Raw genomic sequence first — 24778 nt, forward strand, 5'->3', positions numbered from 1 at the left:
TGTCTCAAAAATAAATAAACGTTAAAAAAAATTTTTTTTTAAATAAAAAAAATTTAAAAAAATAAAACTTCAAAAAAAGAACAATTCTGGAGCAACTGGATGGCTCAGTCAGTGAAGCATCCGACTCTTGATTTTGGCTCAGGTCATCACCTCTCAGTTCATGAGATCAACCCCGTGTCAGGCTCTGCACTGAGAGGACAGAGCCTGCTTGGGATTCTCTCTCTCCCTATCCTTTCCCTCTCTCTCCCCTCCCCTACTCACATGCGCTCCCTCTCAAAATACGTAAGTATTTTTAAAAATTTAAATTTCAAAAGAATTCTTTTTTATTTATTTATTTTTATTTGAGAGAGAGAGAAAGAGAGAGAGGGAGAGCATGCACAAGTTGGGGAGAGGGTCAGAGGAAGAGAGAGAGAATCTTAAGCAGACTCCATGCTCAACACAGAGCCTGACATGGGGCTCGATCCCATAACCCTGAGATCCTGACCTGAGCCGAAACCAAGAGTCAGACACTCAACCAACTGAGCCACCCAGGTGCCCTTTCTACCTTATTTTAATACAAGTACTTTCATTAAAACAAAAATTACTGTCATCATCAATATCACTTTAGAATTTAAACCTTTAAAATGCAACAAGAAAAAGCAGGCCATTAACATGGTTTTCCCAAGTCATGAAAAAGAAATAAAAGGAATAAATTTTTATAACAAATTAAAAATTACCACTTAAAGGTACTCTAAGTTAATAGAAAGTCAAAAGGATTAGTAAGAGCTTAGTAAAGCAAGAGCAAATACAATATACTCTCCTGGGGGCACCTGTGTGACTCAGTCAGTTAAGTGTCCAACTTCGGCTCAGGTCATGATCTCACAGTTCAAGCCCCATGTTGGGGCTCTGCACTGACAGCCCAGAGCCTGAAGCCTGCTTCAAATTCTGTGTCTCCCTCTCTCTGCCCCTCCCCCTCTCTCACTCTGTCTCTCAAAAATAAATAAACATTAAAAAATAAATTTTAAATATACTCCCCTGTTACATAGTATTCCTTACTAGAAGATCAGCAGGAAAATGACACAAAGAGTAACTCAAGAACAACAACAAAATCTTAAGAATCATCGTAAGAATATATCCAACCTTTGTAAAACTTACCAAAGAAAAGATATTGCTAAATTTAATAAAAGGTGAATAGAAGAATATACTATATTCCTAGAAGTAAACTCTTAATTAAAATCACAAAAGAACTATTGGTTACAGAAAAGATTACAAGAAGATGACTACTGAATATTCATTATTAAAAATAGGAAACATTATAAAAAATAGCTTATAACAGAAAGGCAGAGTTACAGGGAGATCCTTTGCTACCAGACATAAGAACTTACTGAAAAACAAAATTACTAAACAAGATGGCACAACATAAAGGCAAAAATTTAAAGGAACAAAATATATAGAAAGTTTAAAAATGCCAATGTAAGATGTAATAATGACAAAGATGCCAGGGGCACTTGGCTGTCTCACTTAAAAGATAGGTAACTCTTGGTCTCAGGGTTATGAGTTCAAGCCCCACACTGGATGTAGTGATTACTTAAATAAATATTTTAAAAAAAATAAAGATGGCAAATGTAATATACAACAATATGCAAGCTTTCAAAAAGAAGATAAAGATTATTTAATAAATGGTACATATGAAGGGAAAGCTGAAAAATATAATAACTGAAATGAAAAATAAATTAAAGGGAATCAACATCAAGTTAGATGATGCAGAACGGATCAGCGATCTGGAAGGCAGGGTAGTAGAAATCACCCAAGCTGAACAGCAAAAACTGAAAAGAATTTCTAAAAATTAGGATAGATTAAAGGGACCTCAAGGAGAGTGTCAAGCATACTAACATTTGCATTATATGAGTCTCAGAAAAGACAGCGGGGAAGTGCAGAAACTTTATTTGAAGAAACAACAGATGAAAACTTCCCTAAACTGGAGAAGGAAACAACATTCAGGTCCAGGAAGCACAAAGAGCTCCAAACAAGATAAACCCAAAGAGGTCCACCAAACATATAATTAAAAGCCCAAAAAGTACAGATAAAGAGAAAAGAATACCTTAAAGGCAGCAAGAGAAAAAAAAAAAAATGAGTTACACACAATGGAAACTCCATAAGGTTATCCAGCTGATTTTTCAGCAGAAACTTTGGAGACCAGAGGAATGGGCATGATATAGACAAAGTACTGAAAAGAAGAAACTTACAACCAAGAATACTCTACCCAGCAAAATTATCTTTCAGAACTGAAGGAAAGACAAAGTTGCCCAGACAAACAAAAGCTTAAGGAGTTAATGACCACTAAACTGGCCTTACAAGAAATGTTATAGGGATTTATTTAAGCAGAAAAGGAAAGGCTGTGATTAAAAGTAAAAGAATTATGAAAGAAAACAATCTCACTGCTGAAAGCAAAAATACAGTAAAGGTAGTAGGTCAACAACTTATAAAGCTAGTATGAAGGTTAAAGAGAAGAATAGTAAAACCTACCTACCCTAATTACTTAGAAGATGTACAAAATAAAAAGATATAAAATACAGTGTCAAAAAATAAAATGTAAGGTGAGGGAATAAAAATATATTGCTTTTAGAATGTGTTCAAACTTAACCACCAATTTAAAATGCACTGCTGTATACACAGGTTGTTATAGATGAACCTCATGGTAGCCACAACAAAAAACCTATAATAGATACATAAAAAATAAACAGAACGGAATCCAAATATAACACTAAAGAAAGTCATCAAATCACAAGGGAAGGGAATAAAAGATGAAAGGAACAGAGAAGAACTACAAAAACAACCAGAAAATGATTAACAACTAACATATCTATTGATAATTACTTTAAATGTAAAAGGACTAAATGCTCCAAAGACAGAGGGTGGCCGAATGGATAAAAAACAAGATCCATCAAATATGCTGCCTGTAAGTGACTCACTTCAGACCTAAAGAAAGAGAAGGCCTCAAAGTGAAGGGATGGAAAAAGATATTCCATGCAAATAGAAACTGAAAAGAAAGCTAAAATACCAATAATCGTATCAGGCAAAACAGACTTCAAGACAAAGATTTGAAGAAGAGACAAAGAAGAGCCTTATAAAGGGGTTAATCAAGTAAGAGAATATAACAATTGTAAATATCTAAGCAACCAACACAAAAGCATCGAAACGAAGAAAGCAAGTATTACAAGATGTAAAAGGAGAAATTAACAGTCACACACGATAATGGTAGCGGAACACAGCATCCACTTCCAGCAATAGCAAATCATCCAGGCAGAAAACCAATAAGGAAACACTGGTCTCAACACATTAGACTAGGTGGACTTAACAGATATATTCAGAATATTCCATCCAAACACAGCAGAACACACATTCTTTTCAAGTGTACATGAAACATTTTCCAGGATAGGTCGCATGTTAGGCCACAAACCAAGTTTCAATATTTTTAGGAAGACTTATATCATATCAAACATCCTTTCTGACCACAATGGTACAAAACTAGAAATCAATTACAAGAATAAACTGGAAAAAACACAAACACGTAAAGCCTAAGCAAAAGGCTACCAAACAAACAATGGGCCAATGAAGAAATCAAAAAAGAAAGGAAAAAAAATACCTGAAGACAAATGAAAACAGAAACACAATGCTCTAAAATCTACAGGATGCAGCAAAAGCAGTTCGAAGAGGCAAGTTTACGGAAATATAGGCGCCTAAGTCAAGAAGCAGCAAACATCTCAATCTAACCTTGTACCTAAAGGAACTAGAAAAAGAACGAAGCCCAAAGTTAGTGGAAGGAAAGAAATGATGCAGATCAGAGCAAAAATAAATGAAATAAGAGACTAAAACACAATAGAAAAGATCACTGAAACTAAGAGCTAGTTCTTTCATGAATTGTTTTTAATGTTTTTTTTTTAATGTTTATTTTTGAGAGAGAGAGACAGAGACAGTGTGAGTAGGGTAGGGGCAGAGAGAGAGGGAGACGCAGAATCTGAAGCAGTCTCCAGGCTCTGAGCTGTCAGCACAGAGCCTGATGCAGGGTTCGAACTCACGGACCGCAAGACGTCAGCTGAAGTCGTATGCTTAACCACCTGCGCCATCCAGGCGCCCCTATGTTTATTTATTTTTGAGAGAGAGAGAGTGAGAGAGCGCAAGTAGGGGAAGGGCAGAGAGAGGAGGACAGAAGATCTGAAGGGGGCTCTGCACTGACAGGCTGAGAGCAGCGAGCCTGATGTGGGGCTCGAACTCACAAATCACGAGATCATGACCTGAGCCAAAGTAAGATGCTTAACCAACTGAGCCACCCAGAGGCCCCCTGCTCCCGCCAGAACATTTTAAACGCATTACGCCACTTTTAAGTGATAGTATATTTTGCAGCCATTAATATAAAAGATTTTTTAAAACTTATATTCTGCATAATGAAAATAACAATGTAAAATAGCTGAAGAAATATGTAAAAATATTAAACATAATTTTAAAATAATATTCAAAAGTGTTTGCATAAGGGAAATGAGATCATGGGTCACTATTAATATTATTTCCTTAAACAATTACCTTTATTTATGTTAAACTGTTATTTAACTTCAAGTGGGAGAGAAAAGTAAACCTATCAAGATTAATCAAAAATGCACAAATCAATACCAAGTTACCTTTAGAAAAATCAATTTTAAGAACTGAGGTATACTTCAGTAGTTTCTAATTAGTCTTACCATATCAAAAGGGAGCTACTACTACATAAATTTTGGTAATTTCAAAATTTATTTGGTCCAGTGAAAAAAATTTCATTGCAGATAGATTTTCATTTCCTTCATAATCCATTTACCTCGAAATGATGAAGGTTCTTGAAGAGCGTTACTTGCCAATCTAGCTGGTCCACAAAATACCAATATAGTGACGGGTGTCACTGCTGAACAACATCGAATATTAGCTATTCTATGGGCCCTGGTCATTTCATCATAAATAAGCCAATCTGTAGGTAGTGCTTGAATCGCTGCAGCCTGACCATTGGCTGGAGGAATCTATTAGAAAAATGGATTGAAGAATTGTTAACTGTATGTCACCTAGTTTACCGGCAATACTTTTAAAATGTAAAAAGTCCCTCAATGAAACAGATGAGGTGTATTAATACTCAAGCAAAAACGAAAGCACGTCCTTGTTCATACAGCTAGTAGTCCTCATTAGCTAACACACTACCTCTTCCAACTCTAAGATTCCATCAAAAATTTGTTCCAATGTTGAATTAGACATAGGTAACTAATTTCTTAAAGCAGGCTGGTATTTGGAGCATTTCTGGTTGATCTTCAACTATGTAAATTAGATCAGTTTGACTTCAAGGCCTAAGACAGCATTAAAAATGTTTTACCTTTTTATACTGAGGCTGACTGAGAACTGAAGTGGGATGAAACCGAACTTTTTTCTCCTTTGGCCCTGTCAGTACTACATTCTCTCTGTCCACATGGACTACATTAGGATACATGCCTGCCACCAATGCAGCTTTAACGACAGCCCAGTTCTCGGAATTTGTGTTAACATCTCGAATGTCACCACCGCCTCGTGCTCTAACAAAACCTAGAAGGAGGAAAAAACCACACCAACTTTTTCTATTGTGCAAAATATACTTTTAAACGTATGCATTTTTTACAAAAATTGTATAGCCCATGTAAGTTTAAGGATATTCAAATTCCACAGCAATTAATAAAATCTCCTCTGGTAAGTTTAAGATACAGATTCAGTGTTCTAATAAAGTTTAGGTTTGTTCACTGGGGATGTGGGACTCTTAAAAAAAATACACACTCTTGCTATAAAGTTCTTCATAAGCTGCGATCAGAAATGTACTAAAATTTAAAAAAAGAAATGCACTAAAGTCACAGCTGAAAATTTAAAAAAATACACACTCTTGCTTTTTATAAAGTTCTTCTTAAGTTGCTGTGAGAAATGTACTAAAATTTAAAAAAAGAAATGTACTAAAGTCACAGCTGAAAATCTAAACCACTCTTCTAACTGGTATTAATAACACTGTGGTTATGACAGACAAATTCTGGAGTGAAGTAAATATATTCTTGCTTGAATTTCCAAAGCCCTTCACATTTCCCGATATTTACAACAACTCGAAATCCTTTGGCTTGCTCCTTATATTATTTTACACTTTAGCTAATCTATGAATCCAGGCTCTGGTAGTCTTTGGCTATTTTTTCAATGTACCATGCTACTCAAAAGGAAATTTAAAGATACAATTCTAAATTGACATAGCAATACTGGCATTCTCTTTAAAAAAAAAAAAAATTAAGTACCTTCAAGTGATTACTAGTTGTTTTATGTTCCACAAACATGAAGACCAGCATTCAGATCAACCTACTTACATTTTTTAACTTCTATTTCACAGAGCTAAATAATCATTTATTAATAGTGATAAAACAGAGCTACATTATCTACAATGATCTTTGCCAACAAATAGACTACAAATTGCTCACTGCCTACAGTATCAAAAGGTGTTCATAGATTTCTCAGCTACAGGCCTCCACAATATCATTTTTAAATCAACAAACTCTGAGATCACATAGGAGTCTACAACACAGTTCATAAATACAAGATCTACAACAATGTGAAAACATCATAAAAATAATGTAAAATGGCATCAGTTAACACTACAAATACTACGAGGTATAGGTAGGGTACTCTCAGTGGTCTAAATAGGTTCTCTGGGGAAAACATTACCTGATGCTCTAAGCTGACCAAGCAACTGAGTTCTCATACCAATGATTATTTCCATGGTAGCTTGCGAAAGAAAATTCTTTTCGCAAAAGGCTCGCTCCCACCCATCACTTCGTGCTTTCTGCCATGCCTACAAAAACATAATTATAGAACAAGACACATTTACCAAACTCCTTAGTTAGGCAGCAAAGTAACTGAAAACCACTACCTTAACCACTCAAGGTCAATTCTCCTTCTAATTATTTGATAAAATCTAAGACTTCATTAAAAAAAACAAAACTCAGGGCACCTGGGTGACTCAGGTCAGTTATGCGTCCGTCTTCAGTTCAGGTTGTGATTTCACAGTTCGTGGGTTCGAGCTCCACATCAGGCTCTGTGCTGATAGCTTGACACCTGAAGCCTGCTTCAGATTCTGTGTCTCCCTCTCTCTCTGCCTCTCCCTGCCTTGTGCTCTCTCTCTCTCTCTCTCAAAATTAAATAAACATTTATAAATAAACAAACAAAGCTCAAAGATACAGAGAACAGATTGGTAGTTGCCAGAGGTAAGGGAGGAGAGGAAGTGAAATGGATGAAAGGAGTCAAAAGATACAAACTTCCAGTTACAAAATAAATTAAGTCCTGGGAAGGTAACTGTAGTAAAGCATGGTAACTATAGTTAATAACACTATATTGTATATCTGAAAGTTGATAAGAGAGATTTTTTTTTTGTCCACTTTTTTTTACTGAGGTATCACTGACATTTAACATTATACTCATTTCAGGTATACAAAATAGTGATCCAATATCCATATATTAATGTGAAATTATCACCACACCACAATAAATCTAGTTAACATACCAGAGAGTATATCTTAAAAGTTATCATCACAAACAGAAAAAAATTTGTAACTATATGCAATGATAGATGTTAACTAGACTTACTGTGGAGATCATTTTGCAATGCATACAATTACAGTATCAATGTGTTTTACACCTAAAACTAATATGTCAATGACGTCTCCATTTTTTTTATTAAAATTTTAAAATTAGGGGGCGCCTGGGTGGCTCAGTCAGTTGAGCGACCGACTTCAGCTCAGGTCATCATCTCGCAGTTTGTGAGTTTGAGCCCCACATCGGGCTCTGTGCTGACAGCTCAGAGCCTGGAGCCTGCCTCAGATTCTATGCCTCCCCCTCTCCCTACCCCTCCCCTGCTCATGCTCTATGTCTCTCAGTCTCTCAATAATAAATAGACATTAAAAAATTAAAAAATAAAATTTTAAAATTAAATATAAAAAAATAAAATCTAAGACTTTATGATCAAATGAAATTTATCATTAATTTATACTCAAATGCTACGAAAGTCACTAAGTTTATAAAATCCCAATGAGAATTACGTATCCCTTAACTTAAATGACCAGCTGTGTAAACATGTTTAACTTTTCATATGTGTTTGCTAATTTTCTTCCACTGAAGTGTGGGAGGTTTTTAACTAAGCCATTATAAACACCACTTATATTTAAGGATTCTGCCACTCCAGTCCTCCAAAAATAAGCTCTATATCAACCTCTTAATCTATCTTTGAATGGGAAGTGGGATTTCTAGAAACCATCTATATGCAGTATAGGAAAACTTCTCTTTGAAAATGACTTTTCTTGCTTTGGAATACAACTGAAAGACCAAAGCAGTAATTTATCCTTTCTGCTCTTGAAGGAGCTGGGGGAAAAGCAAAGAATACATAGGAATTCTACTCCAAATCTGCCTCTAATTATTATCTACTCAACTAATCTACTGTAAGACGTGGTATCTAATAGACTCAATAGCATTGCATTATCCATTGTTCAATAATGCTCACAAAATAGCTTGCCAGTGTTTTCTTTAAACCGTATATAGTGAAAAAATCGTCTATGCCTGGAAAAGAGTCACTTCTGCATAAACAAAATGAAATTTTTTTTAATGTTTATTTTATTTTTGACAGAGAGAGAGAGACAGGGCACAGGCAGGGGAGGGGCAGACAGATAGGGAGACACAGGATCTGAAGCAGTCTCCAGGCTTTGAGCTGTCAGCACAGAGCCCGATGCAGGGCTCAAATTCACGAACAGTGAGATCAACCCTGAGCCGAAGTTGGCACTTAACCAAATGAGCCACCCAGGCGTCCCAACAAAATGAAATTTTTAAAAAATGTATAGTCATAGCCCACATTCAAGAGAATTTAAGGACGCCTTTTCAAGAAATAACATATTCTTCTCCACATATCTGAAATTCTAAATTACATATCATTTCCTTTCCTCAGAATCCTATTTTCCTTATCTTTTCTTTCTTATTTATCACGTTCATCAATTTCTCACTACTGTTATCTTAAAAAGTTTTAAATGATATTTAGATTTTATTTTATAAAATTAAGTTCTTAGCATCGTGTCTTGAGAACACAAGAAAAAGACATACTCTAAAAAAAAAAAATCAACACAGAGATACTAAATTCAAGATAAGTTTCTTCCTCGGTTTGTTCTACATACTTTGAATAATATACATTATCTCTTTTTTTTTTTTAAGTTTACTTATTTATTGTGAGAGAGGGGGAGAGGCAGAGAGAGAATCCCAAGCAGGCTCCACACAGTGTGGAGCCCAACGTAGGCTCAAACGCACGAATCATGAGATCATGACCTGAGCCAAAATCAAGAGTCAGACACTCAATCGACTAAGTCAACCAGGCACCCCATAATATACATTGCTTCTCAACTAAAATTTGAGAGCATTCCCTGTCCAAGATATGATTAAAAGGAACTTGGATATTTAAAAATACATATAAGTAAATAAATATATACATACACATATTCCTACAGGGAGAAAACTGAGAAAATAAAAGAAAAAAAGGTAGAGAAAAACAGTGATAATTTTAACACAAGGACAGCAGGAATGTATGTTTCTGAGCTATTTATAAAATGTGACTTTATAAGGAAACCAAATTAATGGCGTCCTAGCTCTTTTTTAATTTGTTACACTTGCCCCAGAAGTGTGTTCAACCAGCAACGTGTTCAGAAATGAAATGACAACAACGACCAGTACCTGGAATGCTCTGAGAAGTGCCATGTGGTCACTGAAAGTTCCTGCAGTGAAGCGTTTCCTACAGAGCATAGCTGCGCGCTTTTGAGAGGCCTGGGTTGGCAGTACAAAAGGGTCTCGATAGGCCAGGGTGCAGGCAATTGTAAGGATGGGGTCCAGACACTTTAACACGACAGCACACAGGACCATTTTTCCAAGATGTGGTTCTACGGGCAGGTCAGCCAAATGATACCCAAGCTCAGTGAGATCTTCCCACGCGTCCATTGCATCTATTGTCTAAATAAAAGCACACAAAACAGAATCTGGCAGGACCAAAATGTTTCATGATGTTTAATCAAACCACATACTTAAAAATCATAAAGAAATAAAAATGTAAATTTTCTTTTGCCACATCTTATAGGAAACATTGTTTGCTTCAAATATTTTATATAAAAAAAGATCTACATCAACTGTTTTACTGTAATTACCATGAGAGTATTATTCAAAGTACATGCTTCTTTCAGATAATCTTTTTAAGTACAAAAATCAGACAAGATATATTCCCACTTTAAATTTCAAGTAAAATCAGTAAAGTGAAAACTATGAAGACACGAACCTTAAGCATGTGTACAGCATTTCTTACAATTAAAGCAGGTGGAGGTTCAGGAGCTTTCATTAGGAAATCGGCAATAGGACAATTAACTGGGGCTAATAGCTTAGTATGTAAACAAAGTTCCTGCAAATAAGAACAGCAAATAATGTTGAAATGCTGAAATTTATGGTGATTTTGTTTTTTAAAGAAATCATGGGAAACACAGTCCCCAAACCGACTAGTAGAGCCTCTGCTTAAAATGAACAGTAGAGGGAACCATGTCTTTCTATGAAAGACAGGCTCTAACCTTGCCCTAGGTGCTAGAACTTTAATATAATAAACACCCTCCATTACCTCCTATCGAGATTACCACTGCCCACACTGGCGATGTCTCCTCACACAGTTCTTATACATAACAGTAAGAGTTATTGTCCAAAAGTCTCTTTTTTTCCTTTACATTACATTCTAGAATCTTTTATCCGTTCAACAAAGTGTTTGCCAGGTGCTAGGGACTATGCAGCAAGTTGGGAGAAAAAGAAGATAGACAAGTGTCTGCCCTGGTGGATTTTTCATTGTGGGAAAAACAGAATAATGACACAATTAGCTACTTAGTTACAACTTTTATAAATGCTGTGAAGGATACAGAGAACTAAAGAGGTAAAGGAAAATATTTAATCAAGTTCAGGAAAGGGCAGGAGGAGGCCATGGGAAGTCAAAGACAACATCTCTGGGGAACCAGCACTCAAACTTGGATGTAACGACTGAGTAGGAGGTAATTATCAAAGAAACAAGAGGGAGGATTCTAGGGAGAGGGGAGCACACAGAGGAAGCCCCTAATACAGAAACAAGGTGTGCTTGAGAAATTCGAACTACTGGTATGAGCAGAGAGAGAAGGAAAGACAAGATGTCAAAATTAAAACTAGAGACACAGGAAGGGCAGATAATTTAGGCTCCTGTTAAGAGTTTTGTATTTTATCCTAAGACCATAAGGCATGGAAAAGTGGGAAGTCATCCAGGTACATGAATACCAAAAACATGATCCAGTATCTCTGGAAATGTTTAGAAACCAACATCCATCTCAGCACACCAGATAATCAAATTAATGTGCTTCCGGTAGTTTTCCCTAGAAACTACAATGTCTGGCTGTTCTGTGAAGTGAGAAGACCTAAAGCAAAACAATAAAGGCCAGGAAATCTCAGCACACTCCCTTCTAAACTACCATCATAATCTCAGCATCTTAAACTGAGATTGTGGCATTATCTTTTGGACCTTAAATAATTTGTTTTCTAATCCTCAGTGAGAATGTGAAAGGTGAACACAATGTGGTCGTTAGACTTCTAAAATGTCGCATATAAAAAAAAGCATATTTATAAACTGTACCATAATTTAAATGCATTCAAGTAACTCTTTAAAATTTTAGAGGTTTATGGATTTTCTAGTATAGGAAAAAAATGTTAGGTACATAACCACCCTACATAATATACATTTTATAAGTTTGTTTTATGAGTTGATTATTTAAAAGTCCAACTAGTATAAGTTAAAATGGTCCTTTCTCCTCTGTCACCCACAAAAATAGCCTCTAATTTAGAGTTTCGTAAATTCCTACCTGTAATGGCATTCTCAAAAGTTCTGGAGTCTGAAATTCCAACATATTCTGGAATCGGAGTCTGCTGAACAGCCGGAAACAAATTCCAGGTCTACATCTCCCTGCCCTTAAAAGTGAAAAAAAAAAATTGAGATTCAAACAAGAAATGAAGACTATATCAAGGAAACTATACAAGCAGTGTGCTAAGGAGACAGAGCAATTGACCAGGGTCAGGACATCTGAGTGCAAATCCCTACTGTGATACTCCTCCCCTCTGAATCTTTCCAGAAGGCACTTTACCCATCTGGGATTCATTTATAAAAATTCATGAATGACACCTACCTGATAAGCCTTCTAAGGAAATGATTAAAAAAAATTTTTTTAGGTAAGATACATGAGACTAAAAATAAAGAAAAAATACATGGTAATTTAAATTTCACCAGCTTTGTATATGTAAATGATGAATCACTGAATCCTACTGCTGAAACCAATATTGCACTGTATGTTAACTAACTAGAATTTAAATAAAAATTTGAAAAGAAAATAAATTTCATCAGCTTTACTGAACTGACACAAGCACTGTGCTCAGAGCTCAGTGCATATGCCGCTGTTTAGAATTGCACAAAGCAGGCATTAAACAGCTCCCAGGGAGCGGCATCCCCACCACCCTCCCCGTCACCATAGACTTGTATCATTTTCTGGGAAGCAGCAGAAAAATATCTCAAAGAAAAGCAGTCTCTTTTCATTTCACCCACGGTCATCATGTCCGCTAATGGCAAGGCTGAGTATGCTAAATGAGAGAGATACAGAAATATCCCTACCTTGGCAAAGCTCACAATCCAGACCCCCAAACATAAGTAACACACTGTTGTAGTTACAAAGTTACAAAAAATTAGACTCTGGACCACTGCTTCCTTCATCAGTACTTTCCTCGCTATCAACCCATCTGCTTTCCCTCCTCTCCTGCCTCTTCTGAGATACCTCTGTCTTTTGCCAGTCCTTAAATGTTGATGTTCCTGTGAGGCTGGACCTCAGCCCTCTGCTCTCCTGCTCTACCCTCTCTCCCAAGGGGATCGTAATTATCCTCCTGACTTCAATTTCCATCCACTGAGATCTCTTCATCCTAACCCTACATTTACCCTTATGAAATCTTTTAGCCCCACTTAGGTTTTCCAGTCAAACTCAACACAACCAAAAGTTCACTCTTCTCCCCAACAGAACCACTATTCCCACTTTCCATGACGACGGCACCACCATCCACAAAATTTCTAAGACAGACACCTGTATGACATCCTTGACTCCACAGTATTCCTTACCCCTTAGTATCTCCTGAATGAATTATCTACTTTATTTCTCCACTATCACAATCCACACTACTGTCATATCTACCTTATTTTAAACGCAAATATTAATGAAAGAGCCTCCTACTGGGTCCTCCTACCATCGGTTTTGTCTGTACCAACTCATTCTTCAAAGAGCTAAAAGAATATGATCATTGAACCATCCTCTGGTTTATTAAGAAGAAAGAGAGAAAACACAAAAGGGTCCTTAAGGACCTGTCCGCAACTTACCTCTTTCTGCTCTTTTCACCATTCTCCTCTAAACTAAACTCCACCCAAACAACTTTCTTGCTCACGCTTTTCTTTAGGCCTTTGCATAAGCCTTGCCTCTGCTAGAAAAGCCTTCCCACAACATCTTTTTTTTTTTAACATTTATTTTTGAGAGACAGAGAGCCACAACACCTCTTTATTCATATTTATCTCAGATTCTACCTTAACTCCTCTAGAAGCATAATCCAGGTGTAGCACAAATCACATAGTATTATCATTGCTTACTTTACTGGATTCCAAGAAGAACTACACCATTCCCCCCACCTCAAATTCTACTCATCAGACTCTAGTTTATTGATCATTGTATCCCTAACACTTGCACAGTGAAGGCTGTAAAAAAAAAAAAAAATACCTGTTGAAAGAGATGACAAGAAAAATTTTTACAATTTCTGATTTTCATCCCTAATAATATACTATTAACAGCCTATAAACCTAGCTCAGTATATCAAGCCACACCTTGTCATAAGAAAACAAGTGATACAGTAATAGCAACAAGCCCTCAAGAACATCCTATGAAAGTATAAAGCACAGAAATAATGCATCCACCATCTTCAGCATATGAGGTACATCTTTTTTTTTTTTTTTTAACATTTATTTATTTTTGAGACACAGAGAGACAGAGCATGAACAGGGGAGGGTCAGAGAGATGGAGACACAGAATCTGAAACAGGCTCCAGGCTCCGAGCTGTCGGCACAGAGCCCGACGCGGGGCTTGAACTCACAGCCCTCACGGACTGCGAGATCATGACCTGAGCTGAAGTCGGCGGCTTAACCGACTGAGCCACCCAGGCGCCCCTGAGGTACATCTTTAAAGTCAGTATCTGATGTTGTTCTATCAGTTAAAATGAAAGAAAAAAATCAGTCAAATGATTATCGAAAAATACAATACTTTTTTAATCTTTTTTTAAAAAGAAAAAGTAACGCAAGCATAAGTAACCAAACTACAAAGCAATAAAATGAAAATTAAATCTCCTTCAAGAGCCCCACAAACCCACCTTCTCAGATCAACAATTGTTTTTTTAATGTTTCTCTCATACTTGACAATGCATTTGTGCCTAAATATATACTGGGGCGCCTGGGTTGCTCAGTCAGTTGAGCATCAGACTTCGGCTCAGATCATGATCTCACGGTTTGTGGGTTCGAGCCCCGTGTCAGGCTTTGTGCTGACAGCTCAGAGTCTGGAGCCTGCTTCGGATTCTGTGTCTCCCTTTCTCTTTGCTCCTCCCCCGCTCACACTCCATCTCTCTCACAAATATAAACATTAAACTATATATACACATACATATATATATATATATATACACACATATACATATTTAGCACAAGCAAATACTATTGGATGCACGTTCTACACCTTACTTTTTTCAATTAATAATATATTCTGAAAACCCATTCCACTATAAAAATACATACATCTACATCTTTCCTTTTAACACTTACCTAGTATACCATTGTGTGACTACAGCATAATTTATCTAACTACAATACCTCACTACTAATGGACACTACAATGTTCTCAGGTTTTTTCACTATTACAAACAATGCTGCAGAAAACATTCTTAAACACATCCCTGCACACAGTGCACAAGCATACTCAGGACAAATTATGAGAAGGTGAATACAGTGGCAAAGGGCAGATTTGGATCAACAGTTTCAAACTGTCCTCTGAAGAAGTCACACCAATTTACACTCCCATCAGCAAACCATGAAAGCTTACTGGCCTATACTTTTGCCAACTCTGTTGTATGTACTGTTAAACATTTTCATCAATGTCAATCCGGTGATAAGCAAAAAATATTACCTCATTAATTTACATTTCTTTTGGCATATATGAGGTGATATATGTGAGGTTCATGTATTGGTCTTCGTGAATTGATTTGGAAGGGGTTTTTTTGCAAAATACAGAAATTAGTCCTCTGTCCTATGTAGCAAATATTGAAGAGATTTTCCATTTAATTTTGTCTATGTTTCTTACATCTTCTGAGTATAGATTATACTAGGCAAAAAAATTTAAAATAAGCTGAATTCAACCTTTGAAAAAAAGTATATTTTAAAATGGATTGCTTTACAAAAATATAAAAATGAAGATTAACATGAAAATCTTAACATTTTATAGAAAGAATATATATTAAATATGTAATACATACCAAAATGTTTCCATTTTACAGGCAATTGAGTGAATGAATGTACATTACCTGCCTTTTCGTTGTATGGCACTAGCTTTGGAAATCCACACCATTTTTAACATTGTAACAAAATTCAGTGCATCGAAGGATTTCTGTAATTAAGTTTTCTTCATGTTAAAACTTTTATAAAAGGTGTTTAAGAAGAAACAGCAAGAAACATTATGAATATATTTTAACATGCCAAGTTTAATTTAAAGCCTCTTCGCCTGGGTGGCTCAGTCAGTTAAGCATCCAACTTTAGCTCAGGTCATGATCTCGCAGTCTGTGAGTTCGAGCCCCGCCTCGGGGTCTGTGGCTGGCAGCTCAAAGCCTGGACCCTGCTTCAGATTCTGTGTCTCCCTCTCTCTTTCTGCCCCTCCCCTGCTGAGCGCATGCTCGCTCTCCGTGTCTCTCGCTCTCAGAAATAAATAGGGGTGCCTGGGTGGCTCAGTCAGTTAAGCGACCCGACTTTGGCTCAGGTCATGATCTCACAGTTCATGGGTTCCAGCCCCGTGTCAGGCTCTGTGCTGACAGCTCAGAGCCTGGAGCCTATTTTGGATTCTGTGTCTCCCTCTCTCCCTGCCCCTTCCCTGCTTGTGCTCTGTCTCTCAAAAATAAACACTAAAAAACAAACAAACAAAAAAAAGAATTTTAAAAAGAACCATTATTCCCTCCATACATCCTCAATGATTCTAACGTAAAAATTCACTATAGAGAAATACTTTAAAAGAGTGGATTCCTAACTAGAATATATACTTAATCATTCAGTGACTTACACTTTCGCTTTCATAGGATAACTATATAGAGCAATTACAAATGCATTCTCATAATAGTTTAATTATAGGATCTTTAGAAAAAATAGTACCAATAGTTTTTAATAAAATGTCACATTTGTCAATTTTGTATGTAAACTAACTTCTGACACTATCATCATATTCTTAACTATGGTTTACTTGATAAATGATACCTATAGGAATTAATTTCTAAATTATTCGAAATTCACTTGTTCAGCTTTAGCTAATTTCAGGGCAATAAAATCTGAATTTTTATGGACTCACCATTCAGACTTTTAAAGATAATATTCATCATTATCCTCTTATAAAAAAACAAAATGTATTATCCCTTCTTTATAGTATCCAACTATAATGAAATGTCCAAATTTTATAATAAAATCTTGTGTTCTATAAGATATTCCTTAAAATTACTTTGAAAACATTATAAAGCAATTAATAAATTTTTTTCACATTAAAACATGATCATTTATATCCACTAGAACAGAGATCATTTGCTTTCCCCAACATAGATAGTATCTTTCCTTGAAAATCAACCACCTCTCACTTTCAACTCTTTCAGTAAAAGGACCTACCAAAGTTAAGGGCATTGAGAACTGCTGAGTATTCTAATGCTAAAGAAAATAAATGCTGTCTTTTATTTCCACTGGGTTGGCAGTAAATATTTTAGCCTTTGTAGAGAGTCTCTGTTGCAACTAATTCAAATCTGCCATCTGCAGTGTGAAAGCAGCCATAGTCAATAGGCAGAAGAGTGAACATGGCAGTGTTCCGATGGAATTTATTTTTATAAAAGCAGGTAATGGACCCATGTGTCCGCTATCATTTGCTGAACTTTAGTTTTGTCTGCTTCCTCTGAGTATGGTTCTCTCAAACTAAATATCTTTTGAGTATCTGCTACATGTGGAGCACCGGAGATTAAACATTGAACAGGAGGGACATGGTCCATGCCCACATGTAGAAGGAAAGCATACAAAATATGTAATCAAATTCCCACACTGTGACAAAATTTTCAGTGTAGCTAACCAGCCCTTTACTTTCTTCCTAGTATTTAATCAGCAGAAGCTCATTTTTTTAATATAATTTGTTACGCTAACTGGATCTTATATTCTGAACTGTTTAAAGTAAAATATTCACTTCAGAGAAATCAACGACTACTATGGTAAATTCAGGCAGAACCAGAGATTTTCCCACTAAAGTGAATTCTGCTTATAAAAGCATTTATTGGAATGTAACTTAATCTTCTTCATTTAAATAAAATACAATTCCTCCAACCTACCTCTTTCACCTTACCAGAATCAATAACAAAGACAACATCATTGACTGTGATGCTGGTTTCAGCAATATTGGTGGAAAGGATCTGCAAAATGGAATGTTATGTTACAGTTAATACGAAAACAGGACCAATAACTAATAAAATGGAGAAAAGAAGATTTTATAAAGCTTACAATTTTTCGAACACCAGCAGGCGGGTTTTTCAATACCTTCTTTTGATCAGATGTTTGCATATTTGAATGAAGCATAAAGACTTGATATCTGTTGACAATGAAAGGGAAAATACACTATGGTACCTATCTGTTACTTAAAGCAGCAAATATAAAGCCTTAGCTTTTACCTGTGTGTGTTATCAGCAAACCGCTTGTCATCAAACAGGATGCGATCCCGCAGTCCAACAATTTCATCATATCCAGGCAGGAAAATTAATATTGCTCCTTGGAGAAGAATAACGTTTTTAACAGTAAACCTCTGGTTTTAAAAACCAGAACCAATCAACAGAACCATCTATAATGAACTCTATCACGTGTTTTTATGTACTAATAAACTGTGATACTTATGATGTTTAAGAGATTATTTATGCAATACTGCCAATGGAATTACACAAAAATCTGTACACACAACATATTAATTTTGAAATCGAAGTATACACTGTTGTTCCAGTTATTTTGGACAGTAGTTATTTACCAGCATCGCAACCATGGCAGATATTGTATAGAAGATGCATGATCAAATCCAAGTCTACTTTTTCATCATCAAAACTGTGATGATAAGCTTTAAGGAGCTCTCTGTCTTCTGCACTGAGGTCACTCCCATTTGTGTGTACCAGAGAACTTTCATCTAGATTTCCAAATTCCAGTGAAGCACTAGGAAAAAAAAGACAAAAACAACAACAACAAAAAAAAAAACCACAAACTCAATTTTCATCAAAAATAGTAATCCTTTAAGGCCAACAATTCCCATGATATCCTTCTTCAAATTTTAAATACACCCTAAAGAGGGTAAGAGATACTTAATGTCCCAGCTACAATTCATGTTTTGGTTTACAGTACATTATCCAAAGTAAAATTTGTCAGTAAGTGATTTTTGAAAACACAATCTGAAGACATTTCTCCAAAGACAATATACAAATGGCCAATAAACACACTGAAAAGATGTTCAACATCATTAGTCATCAGAGAAATGAAAATCAAAACCACAATGAATACCACTTCACACTCACTAGAAGGACTACAATAAAAAAAAGACAAGAAAGTAAGTGTGGAGAGAGGGTGTGGAGAAACTGTAACCATCATACATTGCTGGTGAGAGCATAAAATGGTGAAGCCACTGTGAAAAAGAATATGGAGGTTCCTCAAAATGTTAAACACAGTGTGACCACACATCCCAGCAATTCCACTTCCACTGCTAGGTATATAAACAAGGGAAATGAAAATACATGTCCATATAAATATGTGTACACAAATGTTCATACCAGAATTATTGGTAAGAGTCAAAAAGTGGAAACCCAAATGTTCATCAATTGATGAATGGTTAAACAAATCGTGATGTATCCACAGAGTAAGTTATTAGTCAGAAAAAGAACACCTGCTACAACATGGATGAACCGTGGAACACATTATGCTAATGAAAGAAGCCAATCACAAAAAGACCAAGTATGATACCATTCCACTTAGATTAAGTGTACAGAATAGACAAACCTACAGAAACAGAAAGTACACTAGGTGTCGAGAGCTGGAAGAGTTGCGTTTTTTGGGGGGAGACGGGTAATGAAAACGTTTTCAAAATTGATTGTGGTAATGACTGTGTAACATGGGTGAACTAACTCATGTGGTATGTAAACTTTACCATAATAAAACTTAAAAGACACAAATTTTCAATCATCATTTGTATTTCAACAGGTTGTTCACTCTTATAAACAATACTCTGAAGAAAAGTCTATGTTAAAAAAACAAACAAACCACAATTCTACAGGTACCAGCTTAACCTGACTGCTAACTTGGTAATTCTATTCTAAAAGCAGATTGATTTCGCTACTTTCCAAAAGCCCAGAATCAGCATAAATTAAATAATTGCTTGCTTCTTCATCCTCTATATAAAAATATAAACTATTGCCATCACTAATAACTATCAATAAGATTTCTAGGAAGTTCAGTTCAGCCCATTTCTCTTAAAGAGCTTAGCAGAAAATGAAGCCTGATCTCAATAGGGAAAATATTAAACTTAAAATTGTAGTATTTTAAATTTAAGATCCTTTTTCAAATACTCCAAGTTTTTTGGTTTTTTACTTCTTAACAGGTAAATGAGGAGAGGAGTATGTTCTTTGTTTAAAGCTCTAACTTCAAGGGAGCCTGGTTGGCTCAGTCAGTTGAACACCCAATTCTTGATTTCAGTTCGGGTCATGACGTCATGGTCGTGGGATGGAGCCCCATGTCGGGCTACATACTGGGTGTGGAACCTGCTTGAGATGCTCTCTCTCTTTCCCTTTGCCCCTCTCCACTAGCACTCTCAAAAAAAACCCACTAACTTTACATATCAATTATCAATAATCCAACACACATTTTATTAATGAATTGCATTTTAAATGTTTAAAATTGGTGATTGATAATGTCATGATCTGTGGACTAAAAAGAAAGCCCAGGTAGCCAGGATAATTAGAATATTATCCAGATAACTCCTGTACTTGGTAATGTATAGTGTCTACTGAGATACTTCCTAGCACCCTAAGAAGCATTCAAAGTGGAGCATTCAAAGTATTAGCACTAAAAGGACTGCAAGTTCTGGGTGCTATTAACTGAAATGACAACAAATCCTACCATTGCTAAGAACTCTGTCACTCTAAACATCATTAGCATTTAATTGAAATTAAAAAGACTAATTTCATACTTCAAACATACTTCATCTAATACCTGAGACTATATCTATAGAATTAAATACAAAAACCCAACTCATATAAAACATTTATATGTTCTTCAATAAAAGATATTTTGATATATTTTAACTTCAAATTCCATTTTTTTCACTTTTGATTCTTATAGGTTGAAGACCGATAGATGCTATCCACGTATTACTAAACATGTTTTCTTCAGGTACCTTTTCCTTTAATAAAACATCTTTCTCTTTTCTTAAGATATCTAATCTAAAATCTACACAATCTGGGGGCGCCTGGGTGGCTCAGTTGGTTAAGTGTCCGACTTCGGCTCAGGTTGTGATCTCGCAGTCCGTGAGTTCGAGCCCCGCGTCAGGCTCTGTGCTGACAGCTCAGAGCCTGGAGCCTGTTTCAGATTCTGTGTCTCCCTCTCTCTTTGACCCTCCCCAGTTCATGCGCTGTCTCAGTCTCTGTCTCAAAAATAAATAAACATTAAAATCTACACAATCTGACCTAAATTTACCTAAAACCTTTAATTACCAAAATGAAGGCTTTCTTTCATAGGATTGTGAAAAGTATTGTCTGATTCTTCTTTTTTAAATCAAAGTAGAATCAGTTAAGGAGGATCAGTAGCACAGGAGGTAGACTGCAGTAATAGGATTAATTAGGTAGCTCCCATGAAGGTAAGATTTAAACAAAGATATGTGTTCTGTTCCTGTTTTATAACACATTGTTTCTCTTTCATGAATATTTTCTATTAGTTTTTGAAGTCTTCTTCTGGTCACTAACGCTTAGTCCCATCCAAGTTCCGGGTTTTTTGGTTGCTATTGTTGTCTGTTGGATTGTGGGTGCTTTTTCCCCTCAAAGATTCCCAGTGATCAATCCCCAACATTTTGTTCATCTTTAAAGACAATGAAAAAAAAAAAAAAACTCCATCTGCACAGGTGACAATTGCTGAGCGATGGTCATTTCACTGAAGGAATACCCAACCTTCTATAATTCTAATTCTTTTCCCTCGGCTTCGTCTGTTTTCCCAGGAAAGAATTCTCAAGTTTTCTGCTAAAGAACATAAGCTTCAAACAGGAAAAGGCAACAGGACAGCAGTGGAAGGGAGTGGATGGTACCTCAACTTTCAGTCTTTAGACTTTTCTGTTTGATGCCTCACTCCTACTCTCCCAATGTGCCTGGTACCTCCAAGTCCAACATGTCCGTGGCTTTATTTTTTAATATACTTCCCACTTCCTGCAAAGGTGGGGAAGTGGTATCACCTGGTGGGCGGGAGAAGGGAATCTGGAATTCTAAATGTTCCTCATAGAGAATTTCAATCAATTCTGGGATTTTGGGGGGTTTTTTGTTGTTGTGTTTTTTGTTTTTGTTTTGTTTTTGGCCTTTTCTTTCACTGTTATTCAGAAGTAGTTAAGTGAGGGGCGCCTGGGTGGCTCAGTCGGTTGAGTGTCCGACTTCAGCTCAGGTCATGATCTCACGGTTGACGAGTTTGAGTTCCGCGTCGACCTCTGTGCTAACAGCTCAGAGCCTGGAGCCTGCTTCAGATCTGTGTCTCCCTCTCTCTCCGCCCCTCCCTACTCACGCTCTGTCTCTCTCTCAAAAATAAACATTAAAAAAAAAAAAAAAAATCATTTAAAAAAAAAAAGAATTAGTTAAGTGAGCCTCTAAGAAGCTAAAATGAATCTGTTTCTCACTGGCACTTCCCTCTGTGGGCACTCAGGTTTCAGTTTTCTCAGCTCTGCCACGTCAACCAGCACCGATCCACTAGCCTTCTAGTACCCAAAAATTTACTAATTTCTTCGATCAGTTGCTATGACCTCTTCCAATCTCTTTCACTTTATTAGCTTGAACTTTCCTTCTGTACCATTTCAACGAGGTTTTGTGAAAATGCAGATAAATTACGTGTGTTCTAGCTACCATGTTTAACTGGAAATCCTTCTGTTTTTCAAAATAAAATAAATTATTACAGCATAGTGGGTCTTACCAGCACCCTACAAAAAAATTTTTTTTCCTTAGAATTCCTTAGAATTCAAAAACCAACAGCAAAAAAAAAAAAAAACACAAAAGAAAATCTCTGAATAAGAGACTATAGCCTACAGCATCATACTGATTTTCACAGCTAAGCTTTTAAAAAAGAAGTTAGGGGACACCTGGGTGGCTCAGTCAGTTGAGCATCCAACTTCAGCTCAGGTCCTGGTCTTGCGGTTTGTGAGTTCAAGTCCCACATCAGGCTCTGTGCTAACAAACAGCTCAGAGCCTGGAGCCTGCTTCGGATTCTGTATCTCTCTCTCTCCCCCTCCCCTGCTCATGCTCTGCCTCTCTCTGTCTCTCAAAATGAATAAATGTTAAAAAAAAATTTTTTTTTTAAATAAAAAAGAAGTTAGGGTTAATTAAGCACAGAATAAAGTTTTACCTGTAAGATTCCAGAAGATCCACAATTTCAGTCTGTCCAAAGTGTTTAGCCCAATCTAAAGCCATCCTGCCAAAATTCAAAGATATCGAACTATTAGAAAAATGATGTTTTCAAAATTATAAAACTAGTCACATTATTCATTCACCCATTAGAGATGTTCCAGCAATTGTTATAGAACAGCTTTTAACATAAAGACAAACGTAAGAAATCAAAGACAGTATGTGTAGCTGGACCAAGACACACAAAGAACGGATGCAGTTTACAATTACCAGCCATTTGATGCTTTACTGTGCACGTTGGCTCCCATGCTAATTAACTGCTCTACTTGACTTGAAAAACCTCGTCCAGCAGCAACCATCAGAGCTGTTGCACTGGTTTCGCTATGCCTATAATCAACTAAAAACAGGAAAAGATAAATATAGGTTATATTTCCAAATTTTTTAAATCATTTTAATTTTTTTTAAGTTAAATGAAAGAAATAAATGACTGTCAGAAGAATTCACTTGGGACTTTGCACCTTAACCCCCTACATGGTAACAGTATTACATAACCTTAACTCAGATCATCCAAGGAGATGTCATTCATATGCTTTTAATATAAACACGATGGAGGAGAGGGGCCTGGGTGGCTCAGTCAGTTGAGCATCCAACTTTTGACTTCAGCTCAGGTCATGATCCCAGGGTCACAGGATTGAGCCCCATGTCAGGCTCCATGCTGAGTGCAGAGCCTGCTTGGGATTCTCTCTCCCTCGCCCTCTGTCCCTCTCCCCCACTCACACTCTCTCTAAAAAAATAATAAATAAATAAATAAACAAACAAACAAATAAATAAATAAAAATAAATGATGGAATAGGGACAATCATTTGGAAGGCAAGAGAAGGAAAGATAGTTGTTAAGCTGTCTTAAGCTCACCATGATAATTAAAACAGAAGAGGAAAACTAGTAACTTGCAGAACCCTTAAATAATTTTCCTAAGCCTGGATATGTCTTAATCATCAGATGACAAAATACAAAGAATTAAAAAGTTAATGTTCATCAGCAACTGGTAATGAATGCTTAAAAGTGCAAATGCAAAGTTCAAGACCATTTTTTGTTGTTCTTTCATTTTGTTTTCATTCCACCATTCCAGGCTGTTACTTACTGAGATGTTTAATGGAAATAAAGCATTGGCAGAAAGTTTACAAACCATAAAATCCCTCCATGAGAAAAACAAAGTTCTATTGAGTTTAAGTTCTTTCCTAGAATATATGTCTCAAGGAATGCAATATATTAAAATTGCTTAGCACCAGTTTGCTTAAATTATAAAACTGGTAATTTCAAAAATAAAGAACCACGGGGGGGGGGGGGGGAACCTCTGCAGTAAAATTTAAGATAATTACAAATGGAAAACTTTAGATACCCACTTATTCTCATTGTTTAATAATACTCTACAACATGGTAACCATTATTAATACAAATCAATGGTTCTTAAGATGGGGAGGAGGACTCAGAAGAGAATTACCTCAAGCTTCTTATTTCTAAAAGCACAGATAGCCATGATTTACTCTAGATTCAGAGTTGGTAAGTCTGGGATGGCCAGGCACACGCATTTTTAAAAAGGTCTGAAAAGATTATGACCTATACTCACTGTAAGAGAATTACAGCTTCAACTGAATAGTCATTTGATAGCCCTGGAGAACAGAACCAAAATGTGTATATTTTTGAGCAGCAGGCACGAATAAGTATGTATTTTCAGCAGCAG

General features: G+C 36.2%; 1 protein-coding gene across 3 annotated transcripts in view; it reads right to left on the minus strand.

Moving 5' to 3' along the window:
- Positions 1–24778, minus strand: part of YTHDC2 (YTH N6-methyladenosine RNA binding protein C2) — a 69150-nt gene that overhangs the window by 18327 nt on the left and 26045 nt on the right. For all 3 annotated transcript variants that reach the window (XM_019469624.2, XM_019469626.2, XM_019469625.2), the window contains 13 exons: positions 23308–23434; positions 23039–23104; positions 18438–18616; positions 18091–18187; positions 17924–18011; positions 17755–17835; positions 15718–15800; positions 11934–12039; positions 10352–10471; positions 9760–10032; positions 6721–6847; positions 5369–5574; positions 4829–5024 (listed from right to left, as the gene is read on the minus strand). In XM_019469624.2, the coding sequence (XP_019325169.2) occupies positions 4829–5024; positions 5369–5574; positions 6721–6847; positions 9760–10032; positions 10352–10471; positions 11934–12039; positions 15718–15800; positions 17755–17835; positions 17924–18011; positions 18091–18187; positions 18438–18616; positions 23039–23104; positions 23308–23434 (1749 nt within the window). The remainder of the gene's footprint in view (positions 1–4828; positions 5025–5368; positions 5575–6720; positions 6848–9759; positions 10033–10351; positions 10472–11933; positions 12040–15717; positions 15801–17754; positions 17836–17923; positions 18012–18090; positions 18188–18437; positions 18617–23038; positions 23105–23307; positions 23435–24778) is intronic.

This window comes from Panthera pardus, unplaced genomic scaffold, assembly GCF_024362965.1.
Source record: "Panthera pardus isolate Hobbes unplaced genomic scaffold, ASM2436296v1 HiC_scaffold_2, whole genome shotgun sequence".
Classification (NCBI taxonomy): domain Eukaryota; kingdom Metazoa; phylum Chordata; class Mammalia; order Carnivora; family Felidae; genus Panthera; species Panthera pardus.